Genomic DNA, 14,721 nt, shown 5'->3' on the forward strand with positions numbered 1-14,721 from the left:
AGAAGATAGAAGCCTACCCAAACAATGGATAAGCTATTTGTCTTCTTAGCTGTTTATGCTCCATTTAAGCCAATGTTTTATTGGGTTAACCTCTGTTTGACCCAGTGGAGGGACAAGTTGTTTTCCTTGAGCTAGTCATTAGCTCAACCGTAACTGATATTCCCAAGGAGAAACTTCATTTAAGTTGAAAAAAGAAAATCAATGAACACATGACCTCAGGACTAATGAGCATGCTGAGTTCAGTCCCTTTCCATAATTCTTCCTTCCTTGAAGTTCAGGTAAAGAAAAAGAGGGGAAAAGAGAAGGGGGGAAGGGGAGTGTTTATGCACTTACCTGTGAGAATGCAATCCCAAAAGCCACTCCAGCTATGATTCCCATATTTGTCTCCATAAAACTGGTCACCAAGTCATAGCAGCCCTAGAAAACAAACATCATTCCTTGTACTGACCTTCCCTGCTATGAATGAATACATAGAAATTTCTCATTTAGAATGAACTCTGGCTAGACAATATTTCTGCTGTAATTTCCAACAATGTCACCTTTTTTTTTTTAAATAGCAATTCTGTGTGAATGATGTGGAGTGGTGGCAAAAATAGTTCCTTTTAGAAACAAATGCATTTCATTACTTTTAAAAGCTAAATGTGATGTTGCATTCATTGTTATGTGTCTTTTTAAATAAAGTCAGTTAAAAAACAATATAGTTTTGACCTGAAACCAAACTAGTAACAATACACCAATGCTATAATACAATACAGATGTCAAAAATGAATAAATGATGGTGATTTCCTAATACTCCAGATATTTAATAAAGTGTCCCTTGAGGCATTCTGCTTGCCTTTACCCATCAAAGGACACCAGGCAGCATGTAACTTTAAACCATGTAACAAAGTTATCAAGGGTTTTGTATGAATTTTCTTGGTTCATTTGCCCTTGGACATAAAATTCCCTGTCCTGCTCCCCAAACTGAGTTTCCTCTCTGCTGACTTGCTTCCTCAGGCCTCAATTCACAGCCCAGACTCGGGCCAGAGGCTTCATCTACAATATCTGCCCTTCTCTTGGATAGACTTTTTGAGAGCTTCCCCCTCAGTACAATAATGTTTGCCAAGTTTCTCCTCTCATCTATTTGACCCCTCAAAAATGCATTTGAAATTATCTTTCCTAGTTTGTGGTGCCTAAATTAATCTAAACAAGTGACTTGATATGTGAAGAAAGAAAAAAAGATGGCATCTATTTTTTCTTTCATTATTAACCCATCTGTCCCCACAATCCAAAGTCACTGCTCAGCCCCTTTTGCCACCTTCCTCAAATGACCAACACTCTGGCTTAAGTCCAGTCCTGAGGAATTTTATACATTATAACTTTATTCACTTTATCAGAAGCTGGAACTCAGAAATAACAGTGAGTTGCCTTTCCCAGTTTGGACTCCTGTCCCATAAGAGAGAAGGGTCTCCACATTTCACCTACATCCACACACCCCTCATTCTGCAAGCACTGTAGGAACTCTTCATGACCTCAGAGCATCAGCTGCTTGTAAAAAATAGCAGCAAGAAGGACAAACAGTGTCCTTTATTAGAGACAGGCAATTCATGAAATAAATTGTACCATTTCTTTTACTTCTTTTATAACATCAGAAGACATTTAATCCTGAGGGTAATGAAGTGCTGAACTTACTAGTAGCTGAGGACCAGCACAGCTGTGATTCATTTCAGAAATGTTTAAGTGTACATATTGACCTTAACTATGTTTTACCACAGTGTACAGTAAGTCTGCTTCAAGCTTGCTTATTTAACCCATCAAGCAACTATAGTTTGCGCGTCTTACGTGTTATGCAATGAGATTGGATTTCTCAAGCAGTATTTTCATTCTGTCTGACATGGTTTAATGCTCTCCCTGATCTTCTGAAATCTATTCTGCTGAAGAGCCTTCAAGAGATGCAACACCGAAGCACGGTGGTAATTGGAGGGAGATCAAGATCTTGTCAACAGAACATGCAGTGGGAGAGTTTTGATCACTCTCCTCACTTGAAGACTGTTTTCCCAAGCCCAATAATCTGTTTACTGAAGTACATTGTTTACATATGGCTTAATTGCTCAATCCTAACTGTGCATGGACAGCACGAGCTGCATTACAGGACAGAAGTGTGTGAAGCACTGTGTGAGCACCTCTGGGTGCTGATCCAGAGAACCAGAGCACAGAAGGGACAGTTTCCAAGGATCTGATCTTTCTTGACTCCATGCATCTGTTCCTTTCTTAAGATTTTAGAGAGAAATAGTTCTTGAGGTTTCTTGGTAAAGAACTGTGATTAAAAGCACTAGATGAACATTAATTAGCTAATCCTAATGACAGCTCTTAAAGTTAGGTATTAGTGCCATCTGAGATGAAGAAACAGAGAGCCTAAATAATTAACCCAAGGTCACTAAGCAAGTTAGGGTCAGAATTGGCAAAGAAAATCCAGGAATGCTGTCTTTTAGTCCTGTAATTATATAATTAGTTAAATCCTCTTTGGTTAATTCATTATTAGTCCTCAGGAACTGCTAGTAATTTGATTAGCTCATAGAGAACTCGTCTTACTGATAGTTTTGAAAGATCCACCAAAAGATGTAATCCAAATATACTTGTCCACAGGCATGGAGAGAAGGGTCTTCCACAACACAGGCAATATATATTTTCGTTTTTCTCCGACACACAGAGAGCAAAGGGCCTGTTTCCAAGATGAGCAAGGGGCGTGGGTCAGAGGCAAGGATGTTTGCTACCTGTCTGAAGTGAATGGATAGGGCCAAACAACATTTCCTCCTGCTTGCTTTTTATTCCCATGTGCCTTTCAGAAGCATCTCACTTTGCTCAAATGTCTGGGACAACTCCAAGATCTCACAACTGCTGAACAGAAATCTGCAACTTCTGGTTACCAATGGCTGTCAGAAAATGAGACAAAACCATATGAACTTCCAAACATCCAAATTTCCTCTAGGCAATTAAATCAAGTAATTACTTCAACTGTTTCCTGAGGAATCAGCAGTCCTTTTCTGTCAGGTGATTTGTGCATTTGACAGGAAAGCAAGGAGCAAGAACGGCTGGAAGTGTGTTACTAGCCCTGGACTAGCACACACCCATCCCTCGGTCGCTTCCTACCATTCAGCAGGCATCCTGTGTCGTGAGGAGCTCAAAAGTGGACAGGGATTTCTCTGTGCACACAGAGCAAGCCTGGCACTTGGGGGAAACACCAGATTGGTGCTGGGAATGCAAATAGTACCTAAATGGTTATGCAGCCAGGAAAGGTTCAGAGTGCGTGACTGTCCCGAACTGCAAAGGTGGGACCTGCTGCTGGAACAGCAGTCACACCAGCAGTCTTTCCTGCTGGGAAGAGGGGCAGAAGCAGGGGCTCAGGGTGGGCTGCCCAGGAGGCAGCCTGCTGCACTGGGTGCTGGCTGTACTGCACATGCCCTAGATCCGCCCTGCCCTGCCTCTCCCCTTCCTTCCACTTCTACAAAAACATCAAGTTAGTACAAATTCACAATGAGCAGATGAACAGAGTGGCTCATCCTCTGTACTCATGCAAGGTTACTCTGCTGGTGGTGAGTGTGAGTTACTCAACCAGTGGACACCACCAACATTCCACATGTCTGCAACAAGTGGCTCTCATTAAAACATTGCAAAAAAAAGAAAGGCTTAGTGGAAAATAATCCTCTAGTATCCCTTTTACAATACATGCCAGAAAATGTTGTCTACTTGACTGGTTTTCAAAGATGTTTCAGGCTGTGCTCAGCCACCAGTCCAACCTTCTGAGCCACAGGTGACTGAGGTGAAAAAGACAGGAACAGAAGAGACAGAGGCATTTCCATCATTTTCCTGCTTACTCAGGACTTCTATTTATTTTTAAATAGATCTCTGAAAATAAAAACAGAAAAGAAAATAATCCTTAAATCTGACTAAGCTATGCTGTAACTTAGAATGGTGATTTGACCACAGTATCATTCCTTGTACCAATAAACTGTTCCCTCTCTTACAAATCTCAAGTGAGAAAGAAAGAATTGATGATGCACTAGCACTTGAAACAATAACCTGAGTTGCACTTATTCAGCACAGTGTCTAATGCACAGATGCTGCATTATTTTCTCTTTATTCTTCCCTTTCTTAGTGTTTTCTGTCTTTTTAGTCTCCAGTTGTTCATTTTCTTCCTTTTCTCCCAACTTTCCTTCTCAACCGTATCTCTGTCTTCCCAACCTGCTCCTTCAGGTGACCCCAGGGAAAGGGTCACTTTGGCCGTGCTGTGCTTGCAGCCCAACATATTCAAAGATTTTAACTCACAATAAATGTACCCAAACAACCACAACATTTGCTGTCAATCACCTGTGTTTTCTCAGAACTGCTGCAACTCAGACTGGGTTTTGAGAAAGGCCAGCTTAAAGAGTATGAAGCAAGTGCAGGACCAAGCCCATCCTTACCACCACTCCAGCCTTATTTGCACATTATCAATCAACCATTTGAAATGAAATGCAACTGCAAGCAGCCATACACCCCACTGGCTGGGATGCTGGATGGTGTCACAACTGCCTCTGGCACAATGTTACTGGTACCTTCTGGTTTACTTTAGTGGCAGCCACGGTCATGTTGCGCAGATCCTGAGTGTTACAGTCACTGGAGTTCATGCAACAGCTTGTAGGGATGCCGTGCTTGAAGAAGTAAGGGCTGGTGCTCCAGTTGGTGTAGCTCTGAATGCCACAGCAGCTCAGCTAGGAGGGATAAGAAGCAGGTTTAAAACACACAAACAAACAAAACAGAATTAAAACTAGTACAGAATCATCATGGGCCACTTTATAAGCTTATAATCAAAATAAAGACAGGGCATCTCAAGTTTGGAAAAGCAGATACCACGCCTGCCCCATTAATTATGAAAGTATCAGGGATGTAATTTACAGAATATGGGAGCAGATGACCTGCTAAAAAGAGGGTATTTTATGATCAGAACTATTATTTGTAACATTTGACAAAGGTTCAGCCACAAACCCATCTTTTTTAGTTGAGGGTCTGTTGGATTTTTTGTTTTCTTTACTTATTTATTTGATTAAAGATGACTCTAAATTCAAGACCTCAAAGCATTACACAGAATTACGTGTAACACATACAGATCCAAACTAGTACAAATCAATAAGGTGAAGCCTCTCTAACTTGCCAAAATAATTTCTAGGACAGTTCACTGAGCTGTGAATAGAAAGAGACCGTATGTTCACAGGGTGTATCTAGGAATTCAGCTAGAAAACCCTAAACTGGGAAGGATGTTCTGATTTAGATTCTAAGCTAGAAGACAGAGACTCAAAAATATGGAGCATGTGCTGAATTTTCTGCATGGAAAGGGCTTATAAATGCAGTTCCTGTAAAAACAGAGCTATGAATGAAATGAACATTTTGCTACAACAGAAACACTGAAAAACGACTCAGATCTATTTAGATTGGTCAACTGCAAGAAAGCAGAAATTTAAAATACAGGTTAACATATGCAAACAGACAATCTGACAGCAGAATGTACTCAGTGTAGAGTGCTGCAGTAATCTGCTGGCCGGGAGAAACCTGGTTAAAAGTACAGTTTCAACCATGCTGTAGGGTCCAACATAACAGCTGTAGTTTCTAAAGGTCTAGAAGTCATCAATACAATTACACTGACATTTCAGCCATTCATCGAGTTACAATCATATGGAAAGCAAATTGGCTCACAGAATGCATTGCAAGCTGAAGGAATAGCTTCTTGCTATGGTACAGCTTCCAGTGGGAATTTAAATATGAATTTTATCGCTCTGTGCAGTAGTTGGTGGACTTGGTCTCTCGTGGATGGCATCCCCAGCTGGTTTGGCCATGCTGTGGCATTTGCTGCTGCCCTGTGCCCTGCTGGAAGGCAAAGCAACCCCCCACTGCCCTGTTACCACCCCCCGAGGGTCAGAAAGGCTCTTCCACCAAGCTCCTACTCCATCCCTTCAGAACAGCTTTCACTGCCAACCTCAGCAGCACATTTTTCCACTCCATTTTCCTCTGGGGATAATACATCCAGTTTTACTCTTAACTCACTAGGTCTCCCTTGCCAGCCTCCCACTGTACTTGTGAAGAGAACTGCTGCAGTTTTTATCAGTGATACAGGATACAAGATTATGAAGCCCTGTCTCATCCAACTCAAATTTAAAATATTTCATAATCTTATTGGCAAATTTGCTTAGGAACAAGGTGTGTTCTTTAGGAATAGAACTGCCCCCTAAACCTTATTCAAGATCTGGGACCAACAATGAGCCAGTGGGACAGGCCCTGCCTTTATCAGACAGCTTTTTCACTAAAACTTAGGCATCTTGGGCAAGCATTTAATCTGAAATACTTTTCCTTTAGACCAGTTTTGCCAGCTTCTAATTTTACTTGCAAAATACAGCTTTCAGATTGAGCCATCCAAACTTTGTGTTCTGGGATCAAATCTGAATGTGTGCTTTCTCTGTTGACTAATTTTTGGTATCCAGTTTGAGACTTACACTTTCCTGTACGTTATCCACTGCATGGCTCCGCTCATCATTTTTGTTGTAATTCTGGATTGCTTCAGTGTATGTCCTAAGGAAAGTGTCCTTGATCTGTGAGAGTGAGGAAAAAAACCAGCCTAGGTGAACAACAAGAAGCACAGCATCTGAAGCACTTTTTGCAGGAAGCAAATGCTAACCAAATTTCCTAACAAGACATGCAAACTAGCCCTTCTGAGTTGTTTTTAAGGGTATTGTTAGAGCTGGTAGAACTCCCTTTTAACTGTCAGGAGTCATTCATGCCATTTCTCCAGTGGGGTCTACCAGATAACTGAGATAACCCCAGCAAACTAGCCACTTCAAAAAAATCCCATAAAATTACTTAACCTATCAGAAAGATATCATTTTATGCTTTTTCCCCCAAACACTTTGTTCCAGCACTAAGTCTGAAGGAGACTGTATGCTTCTCCCTACTCATGGATGCCAGGTGCAAGCCAAAGCTTGTGCAAACACCCTGGGGACACAAGCCAGTGGCACTACAGGAAGACATGAATCCCCTGACCAGGCATCCCCAGCACCAAAGGGATTTGGGTAAGGAAAAAGAGGTCTTTCAGCTGGAAAACGTCAGGCACATCATTGGGAATGGCACTTGGACTGGGTGGGAAAGGGGCTGGGAAGCAGATGATGTGGGCAACCCGTGTGGCTGTGGCCTTCACAAGAGACTGCTTCTCCTGACAGGGAGCAGTCTGACATTGGGGCTGCAGGTTAGGTGGGATGAAATGGGAATCCTCAGCAGGTGGACAGGCACCTCAGGACCACATTAAAAACAGTACACCACTTGCAAGGGTGAACACCAGAAAACTCCACAGCAATGGAAACATGTCAAAAGAGGAGACTTGAAAACCAGTTAATACAAAGAGACGAGACAAGCAGGGTCTCTGGGGTTGTTCTGGTTCAGCACCAGTGGCATGTAGGTCCATGGACTTAAGGCCAGAGATAGACCTGATTACAGTGGATAAAGCAGAAGTGCTACTACAGATCTAGACAATCATGCTTTTTTAAAGCTTCTTCCTGTCCCAGTTTCCTAACTCACTCTACTTCTAATCTCTCCTTATTCTCAAGATAGAAATGAAATCCCATCCCACTCCCTCCCCAGCCCCCTCTTCTCCCCCGTCCCCCCCAAAAAAGAAAAAGATTTACAAAACAGCAAGTCTGGTCTGTTGCAGAAGTGGTCTCTGCCTTATATAAACCAGCACTTGCCTGGCTGAAAAAGCTGTGTTTAAGAAAAGCGTTTAATCTATTTTGCAGCCCTCAGCATATGTAAAAGAATAAAGAAGATCTTACATGGTGGACACACAAAACCTGATAACTCCAGAGTAAATCATCAGGCAGCTGAAGGCAAGAGCTTTGGCTACATCCCTTCATTTGGAATGGCATCAGTTTTTAAGAGCTGTACAAGCTATTGTTGCACATCAGCCACATCCCTGGAGATGTGCTGGAGCTGCCGAGCTCAGCGCCCCGCACATTCTCCACGCTCCAGGGAACTTCTCAGCAGCTCCTGCCCAGGGAGGCACTGCCAGATGCAAACTCAGCACATTTCCACCTACCTCGTGGCGAAAGACAAACCCTGAAATGCCAGCCACTAGCTCAGCCAGGAACACCAGGGACAAGAACATGGCATACTGAAAAGGCAGGAGGCAAGAGAAGTCAGAGCATGATAGGCTTTTGTCTCAGCACAGATATTATCACATAAAATGTAGCTTTCCCCTCTAGGCACACTTCAAAGATGTTAAGAAACCAAAGGTCTTTTGGAGGAGATACACAGGTTATGATCTGAATGTAACACATGTGTTTATACAACTCACAACTGATACATATTGCTTAATTACAGGCTTTTCTGACATTTCTGTTCCCATGTTTCTTAGCATTCTTATATAAATTAAAACACACTCACATGCCAGAGATGAATCCAAGTCACTCAGGTTTTGATCTTGCAAAAAGGAATACAAACAGACCTTTCCTGTTTGTATGGTGCTCTGCTAAGCTGAATAGGCTCCCCTGGGTGTTTTGGTTTGTGTTTATCTATCTCACTGCCAGGTTGGGATTTGCTGCCTGATTCCTGAAGTTTCTCCAATGAATGAACTGAAACATTGCCTTCACTGGAAATATTCTCACAGTAACACTAGACATATGCTCCAAATACCTTGCTGAGCCAAGGCCCAAGTTTGGCTTTAGGTGCAGCATTTGGATCAGGAGCTAAATAAACCTTGAAAACAGTGCTTTCAGTGTAGGCACTCACCAACTATTAAAAATATATTTAAGCAGAAATAAAGAAGGTAAAGAAAAAATGCAAAGTGGAATGGTAAAATTTGAAGTTGGGGCTTAATCTTCTGGAGGAAAAATTACCTTTTTACTCCACCTGCTAAGAAACAGTTAATCAAGAAAGGAAACCTTTTAAATTAAATTCACACCTAGCAGGATTTAGTGGAGAAAGGGAAATGTAGCTTCAGTGAAAGGTTATTGGGGAAAGGAGGACAACAGTGAAGGCAGAACTAGAAAAAAAAATGTCCAATTAATGCAGCTGTCATATCACTGTCTGTTCAGGAGAGAAAAGAAGTTTAGAAATATTTCTTACATGTACAATAAAAATAAACCCACCTGCTTGGAACAGCACAAGCTATGTTAGTGACATAGCTTTAAGAAAGTTACATGACTTACGGAGCAACCAGCAGAGCCTGATTTCCTATGGATTTATATCATTGTTCACCTTTATCCCTTTCCCATCTGGACTGCAGTGACTCCAGCAAGCCTCTACACATGCCCCAGCAGCACATCACCAGCAAGGGACAGCAGTGAGGTACTTGCCAGCTGGCCACCAGCTGATGGAACTGCAGCTGCTGTCTCTGCCCTTCTCCTCCCTGCCACCATTTGAGGAAATTAACTCTCTTTAAGATGTCTTTTCTTTTTTAAAATGCAGTTTAAACTGGAGAAAAATCATCCCATCTCCTTAGAAAATCAGTCCCAAAATACTGTAGCAGGAGATGCGTTGTACTGTCAAGCCCTTTCTCACTACTTCAGTGCTTCACAAGTGCTATTTCCACCCTTCAAATTATTCCGCATGCAGGATTTTGCTCCTAAATATGCCTGGAAATACAGTTTATCATGTAAGTTTTTTAAACCTGTGGTTATTTTGAATTTTAAGGTAGGCTGGAAAACTCAGAACAGAGAAACTCATATAGAGAGAGGTTAAAGTGGACTGGGGGATGACAGCTTTACCTCTGCTCAGTGCACCTTGAGCCCCTGATGCTTTTGAGATAAGGCCAAACATACTACCCAGCGCTCTGCTTCTTGGGTTGAATTGTTCTATCCTAGTGAATGTTAGGAGAAAAAGAAAGGCTGGTGTGCTTTTATGAGGTACCAACTATTCTTTCTGTAATTTCACATCAGGGTATTGAACTGACCTCTTAAAATACAGTTTGTGAGAGTTTCACATTTATGATGCTTTGGGCATCTTTAAGATTGTAAATATACTTATGATCTGGCCCACAGAAAAGCAGAATGATTGTAGGGCGACTCACAGAGCAATTCAGCAGCATTCCACCCTGCTCCAAACACTTGGGCCTGTGTGCCATGTGGTAGCAAAATTCAGTCATAGTCAATCAAAACCTGGATTTGTCAAAGGGGTTTTTTCCCCCCTTTGTCCAAAAGGCCCACATGTTGAACATACAGATTAATAAAATCTAGCTTGTGTGCCTAAAAAGCTGCATCAGCATCTCTCAGGTGGGGGGGTGGGAATCCCAGTTCACTGACAAAACCTTCTAAGGCACTTGTGTTTGCTCACCAGCTTCAGCATCCATGGGCTGCCACGACAAGTGGCAAAGCAGCCGAAGAGGCCGAAGACGATGATGGTGGTGCCCGTCCCGATGAGCACGTAGGGGGCATTGGTGGAGTTCTCAGCAATGAGGGAGATGTAGGTGCCGAGGGTGAGCTTGCCCCAGACGCCGACTGCGAGCAGGATAACGCCGGTGATCTGCAAAGCAAGGGGAGAGACGTGTCAGGAGCCACCGGGGAAGGCATCCAAAGGCAGCACGCAGGGATCCTGAAGGGATTCGTTGGGGCTGTGCTGCTGGCAGAAGGAAGCCTTAGGACTTCTACCAACTCCAGAGGGATGGACAGACAAAATTAAATTCCAGCACCTGGGGGTGGTACATTAAGGCTGCCATTGAAGGACAAACATCTAAGACAAATCACTGCCAAGGGAGGATGCAGTGTATCACCTGCAGGAACAGCTCTCTGCTCCTGCAGCCCGCTGAGACACACGGCCAGCTCCACACGTCCCTCTGTCTGAGTGTCCCCTGCTCCCCTTGATCAGCCTCGGCTGGTGTTGGCATTTCTGCTGCCACTTTGGGGCAGAATTAGCAGAGACTTCTGTTCTCCTGCTCACAGTGGCAATAAGAATAAATCCAGCTCTTGTCCATCTTTCAGTGCAACTGTGTGATAAGTGCTGATTCCTTGCTCTTGCACCCAACAGCTGAATGTCAGAAAAAATCACTGAGGAGCCTCCCAACTCATAGACATCAAATGCCCTCGCCAAGTCTGGTCCCCTCGCTGCACAGCACCATCTTCACCTCTCCTTCTCCCAAACAAAAGTGGATTAATCAGCAAAATCTGAAAGCAAGCTGCAGGAGACTGGGAAATCTGCAGAACAACTTTTGGTTTCTCACCTCCAGTTCCACAAAGGGCTGGTTTCTGTGCCTGAGCTGCTGAAAGTTTTACCACTGTCCCCAGGGAGGCATAAAAGCAGCCTTCACTGCCAAAATGAACAAGCAGCTTCACATATGAAAGAGAGCTCAAGCCTTGCAATAAAAAGCATTTTTAGTTGGCTGTTTGAAACAATTACTAACCCTTTACTATGCATTTTAAGAGTTTGGTTTCGCCACGTCTCGGGGTGGGGGGGGGGTGTGCTATTCAATTTATGGCACACACAGGCTTTGGAAAAAAGGAGGAAAGCCTCTTGGTGGTTTATACCCCTTCTGCTTCTTAATAGAGCTCTGATTTACAGGGATTTAAGGAAATCCCTGAGTTTGCTGGGAGGTCTAAGCCCCTAGCAAGCTTGGCACAGTGCGGAGGGGATGGGATGTTTCCCCAAAGACACACTGAAGATGCACCTCGGGTTGCAGCAGTGCTGGCTGGAATTTGCTTGTGAGGAGGAAAAACCATAAGACTTCCCTACAAACCTTTTCATGACCTTTATTTAGCAGAGCACAAGCAGTGTTATGACTAATGCCTACCTCCACCCCAAGGCAAGCCTCATTTCCTTATTTCCAAGACACACATTTTATCACTATCTCCCATCACACAGGCTAGGGAACAATGAATGCACTGGTCTCTGGTTTGGTTTTTAGATTTTTCTTTAAAAGCAGAAGGGACATGGCCAGACAGAAGACCAGGACAGTGCTGGCCTGAGAACAAGGCAGCAGGAATAGACACTGCTCCTGACACCATCAGTACACACATCTTCTCTTTAGTCTACCTCTCTCTCCTTCCTTTGACCTGAAATCTCTCCACCGGCCTAATTCTGTGACCTGTAGGTCAGGCTCAACAGTTGCAAAAGCAAGGAGATGGGGGTCCACTTACACCTGAAAGGTCTAAAAGGAAACTCAGAGCACCTCCTCCAATGCACCATCCCACCCCAGTCTTCCCTACTCCCTGCAAAGTTCCAATTCAAACAATGATCATACAGGAGATGTACAAAGTATTTCAGATATCCTGGCAGTCAGAGCAGAGTGACAACCAGCTCTTTGACTTTTAGAGCCCCTCTGAGCCTTCAGCATCCAGAGCAACTTTATTTACAAACACCTGCAAGAGCCAGCACACATGGAGCATGAGAGCAGCAGTCACATTCCACCAGTGGACCTCTACAGCTGAACGTGGTCTTCATATGGCCCTGCAAGAATTTTAAGATTTTTCCTGGAAATGCTGTGACAGCTACAGACTGTGAGGTGAGTATCACAACCCCACTCCAAATCCTCAGCAGACACAGAAGAAATGAACTGGCAGCTGCATAGCCCAGGATGCCCCAAATGATACATCTGGAGTGGTACAGAAAAACAAGCATTTGCAAAGGAAAAAACAAAAACAAAACAACAAAAAAAGGAAGAAGTTTCCTTCTAAAAAGCAACCAATAGAGACATCCTACCCAAATGTAAGGAAATGTGGGATCCTGTCCTTCGGTGTCCTTAGGGGAAAGCAAAAGAGAAAAACTACCCAAAATACCAGGTTTCAAGGCCTGTTACAAACTTACCCAATGCTTTGATTCAGAAAAAAACCTCTGGAATTTGCCTCGGACTTTATACAAGCCTTGGTTTAAGGAGTAATAGCCCACCCTGGATAAAACAGGCAAAGCTCACATTCACACCCAACCAGACAACATCACTAGAGAGATTCCTGACAGCAGCCAGGGCTGGCCTGATTTACCCATGCTTAGGACCAGTTCCTGTGATCACAACAAGCCCCAGAAACTCAGACAGGTTTTTTTTTTTGTGTCCACAAATGGGCTTGCAAGTGATTTGTGCTGGTTTTGGTCAGCTCTTTTTCATGCTTGCAAACTGTCCCACCCGCCACGCTGTTTTGATGGATTTCTCCTGCAACTTCTGTTTCTTTTCTGTGCTCTTTCTCTGGTCTGCAACGTTATTAGAAAGCTATTTCATCCTGGATTTCATCAAAGGTAGATGATATCTTCCTTACGAAAGTTCACTGCAGTGGAAGCACCTGGACCCGTGTTTCCTCAGCCAGGAAACCCGAGATGTAGCATTCCATAAAACATTATTACCCCTGCCCTTCATTTAAGTCAAAATTTTAAAGGTTAAAAGAAAAAAAAAACAACACAGGAGATATCCAAGTAGGGTAAGAATTGTAAAGGCTCCACACAAGTAGAAATCACATTGTTTAGCACTAGCAGGTCTCACATTTCAGTGCCTCTGAGCTCAGGCTCAGCAAACACACCCCAGAACCCCTTGACTGATGAGATGGCAGGAAATGAAGCAGGTGGGCCACCTGGACATTTTCTAAGAAAAACTCCTCTGAAACCAAGACGTTCCCACAGAATGTTTTAATCTAGATGAATTGGATTGTTCTGGCTTAACAAAAAAAAATCTGTGAAAAAAATCCCCAACTCTACCTTTTGACTCCCCTCAAGCATAGTATCACAGGCACATCCCACCAATCCCTGATTTCAGTCAAAGGCAGGCTTTCTAGCCCTTTTACCTTCCTTCAGCATTAATACAGATGTTTCCAATATTACCAGCAGTATCACCCCCAGTTCTGGAGCTCACTGGATGTAGTGAAAAAGTTAACATGCAACAGGCAGGCAGAAATACAACAGAACTGACTGCCAGCTCTAACTTCACTTGTCCAATAAACCAACTGCTTTTTAGAGACACACAAAGACATGGCCAACAGCACTGACACGAGGGTGTGTGCCACAACATTACGGGATGGGACAGTGATGTCCTGATAACGCTGGGCATTGCTAAAATCAGAACTAATACTAGACACATGCAGTTTCTCCATAAAAGCCAACAGAAAAATGTCTGAGAATGACTTCTTTTAATAGTGCCAGAACAAAGATTAAACTATCAACCCCCTTCTTCTAGGTAACAGCAGCAAAGCATGCAGAGAGGAATATTGAGAAAATAACTTCTGAAAGTGCACAGTCTTTAATTCTGTCAGAATTAGGCAGGAAAACACTCTGTACTCCTTTCAATTGGATGCACACCACTCTTGGAAGAGTCTGTTGTCTTCATAACCCAAAACCCACAGAGCACTGGTGGCATGATATAAAGGTTGCTGCTGCTGATACAAGAGGTATGAAAGGTTCTACACCTCACATCCCCATAGGTTCAAGACCCTAATTCAAACCCTTATTTATACTCAAGACTGCCATATGGAACACTTTTGTCAATTACAGAGTGAAGATAAATGTGCAGCAGGAATTGCTAGTTTATTTGTCCACATAATTCATGTCTTCCTGTTCATTACTGATGTCAGCTATTTTGATTCCTAAGCTCTCTCAAAATAAAACTTGGAAGCCAATCTGATTGCTGCAGAGCACACAGCAATCCCTACTGCTCCCAAAAGCAGCAGGAAGAGCTCAGAATTTCTCTGGACCAGTTCTTTGTCTACAGAGGTGAGATGCAGGAGGGCAACTTCATTAATGATGATCTCATTGTAGGTA

The 14,721-nt window shown here is 43.2% G+C and overlaps 1 protein-coding gene across 1 annotated transcript in view; it reads right to left on the reverse strand.

The window, feature by feature from the left end:
• Positions 1 to 14,721, reverse strand: part of TSPAN7 (tetraspanin 7) — an 84,395-nt gene that overhangs the window by 7,728 nt on the left and 61,946 nt on the right. Inside the window, exons 2-6 of the mRNA XM_042035141.1 lie at positions 10,327 to 10,515; positions 8,093 to 8,167; positions 6,504 to 6,599; positions 4,575 to 4,730; positions 334 to 417 (exon numbers count right to left, since the gene is read on the reverse strand). Of these exons, the coding sequence (XP_041891075.1) occupies positions 334 to 417; positions 4,575 to 4,730; positions 6,504 to 6,599; positions 8,093 to 8,167; positions 10,327 to 10,515 (600 nt within the window). The remainder of the gene's footprint in view (positions 1 to 333; positions 418 to 4,574; positions 4,731 to 6,503; positions 6,600 to 8,092; positions 8,168 to 10,326; positions 10,516 to 14,721) is intronic.

The sequence above is a fragment of the Corvus kubaryi genome, unplaced genomic scaffold, assembly GCF_017639235.1.
Source record: "Corvus kubaryi isolate FWS band 111438036 unplaced genomic scaffold, C.kubaryi_AGA036_p1.0 133, whole genome shotgun sequence".
NCBI classification, from domain to species: domain Eukaryota; kingdom Metazoa; phylum Chordata; class Aves; order Passeriformes; family Corvidae; genus Corvus; species Corvus kubaryi.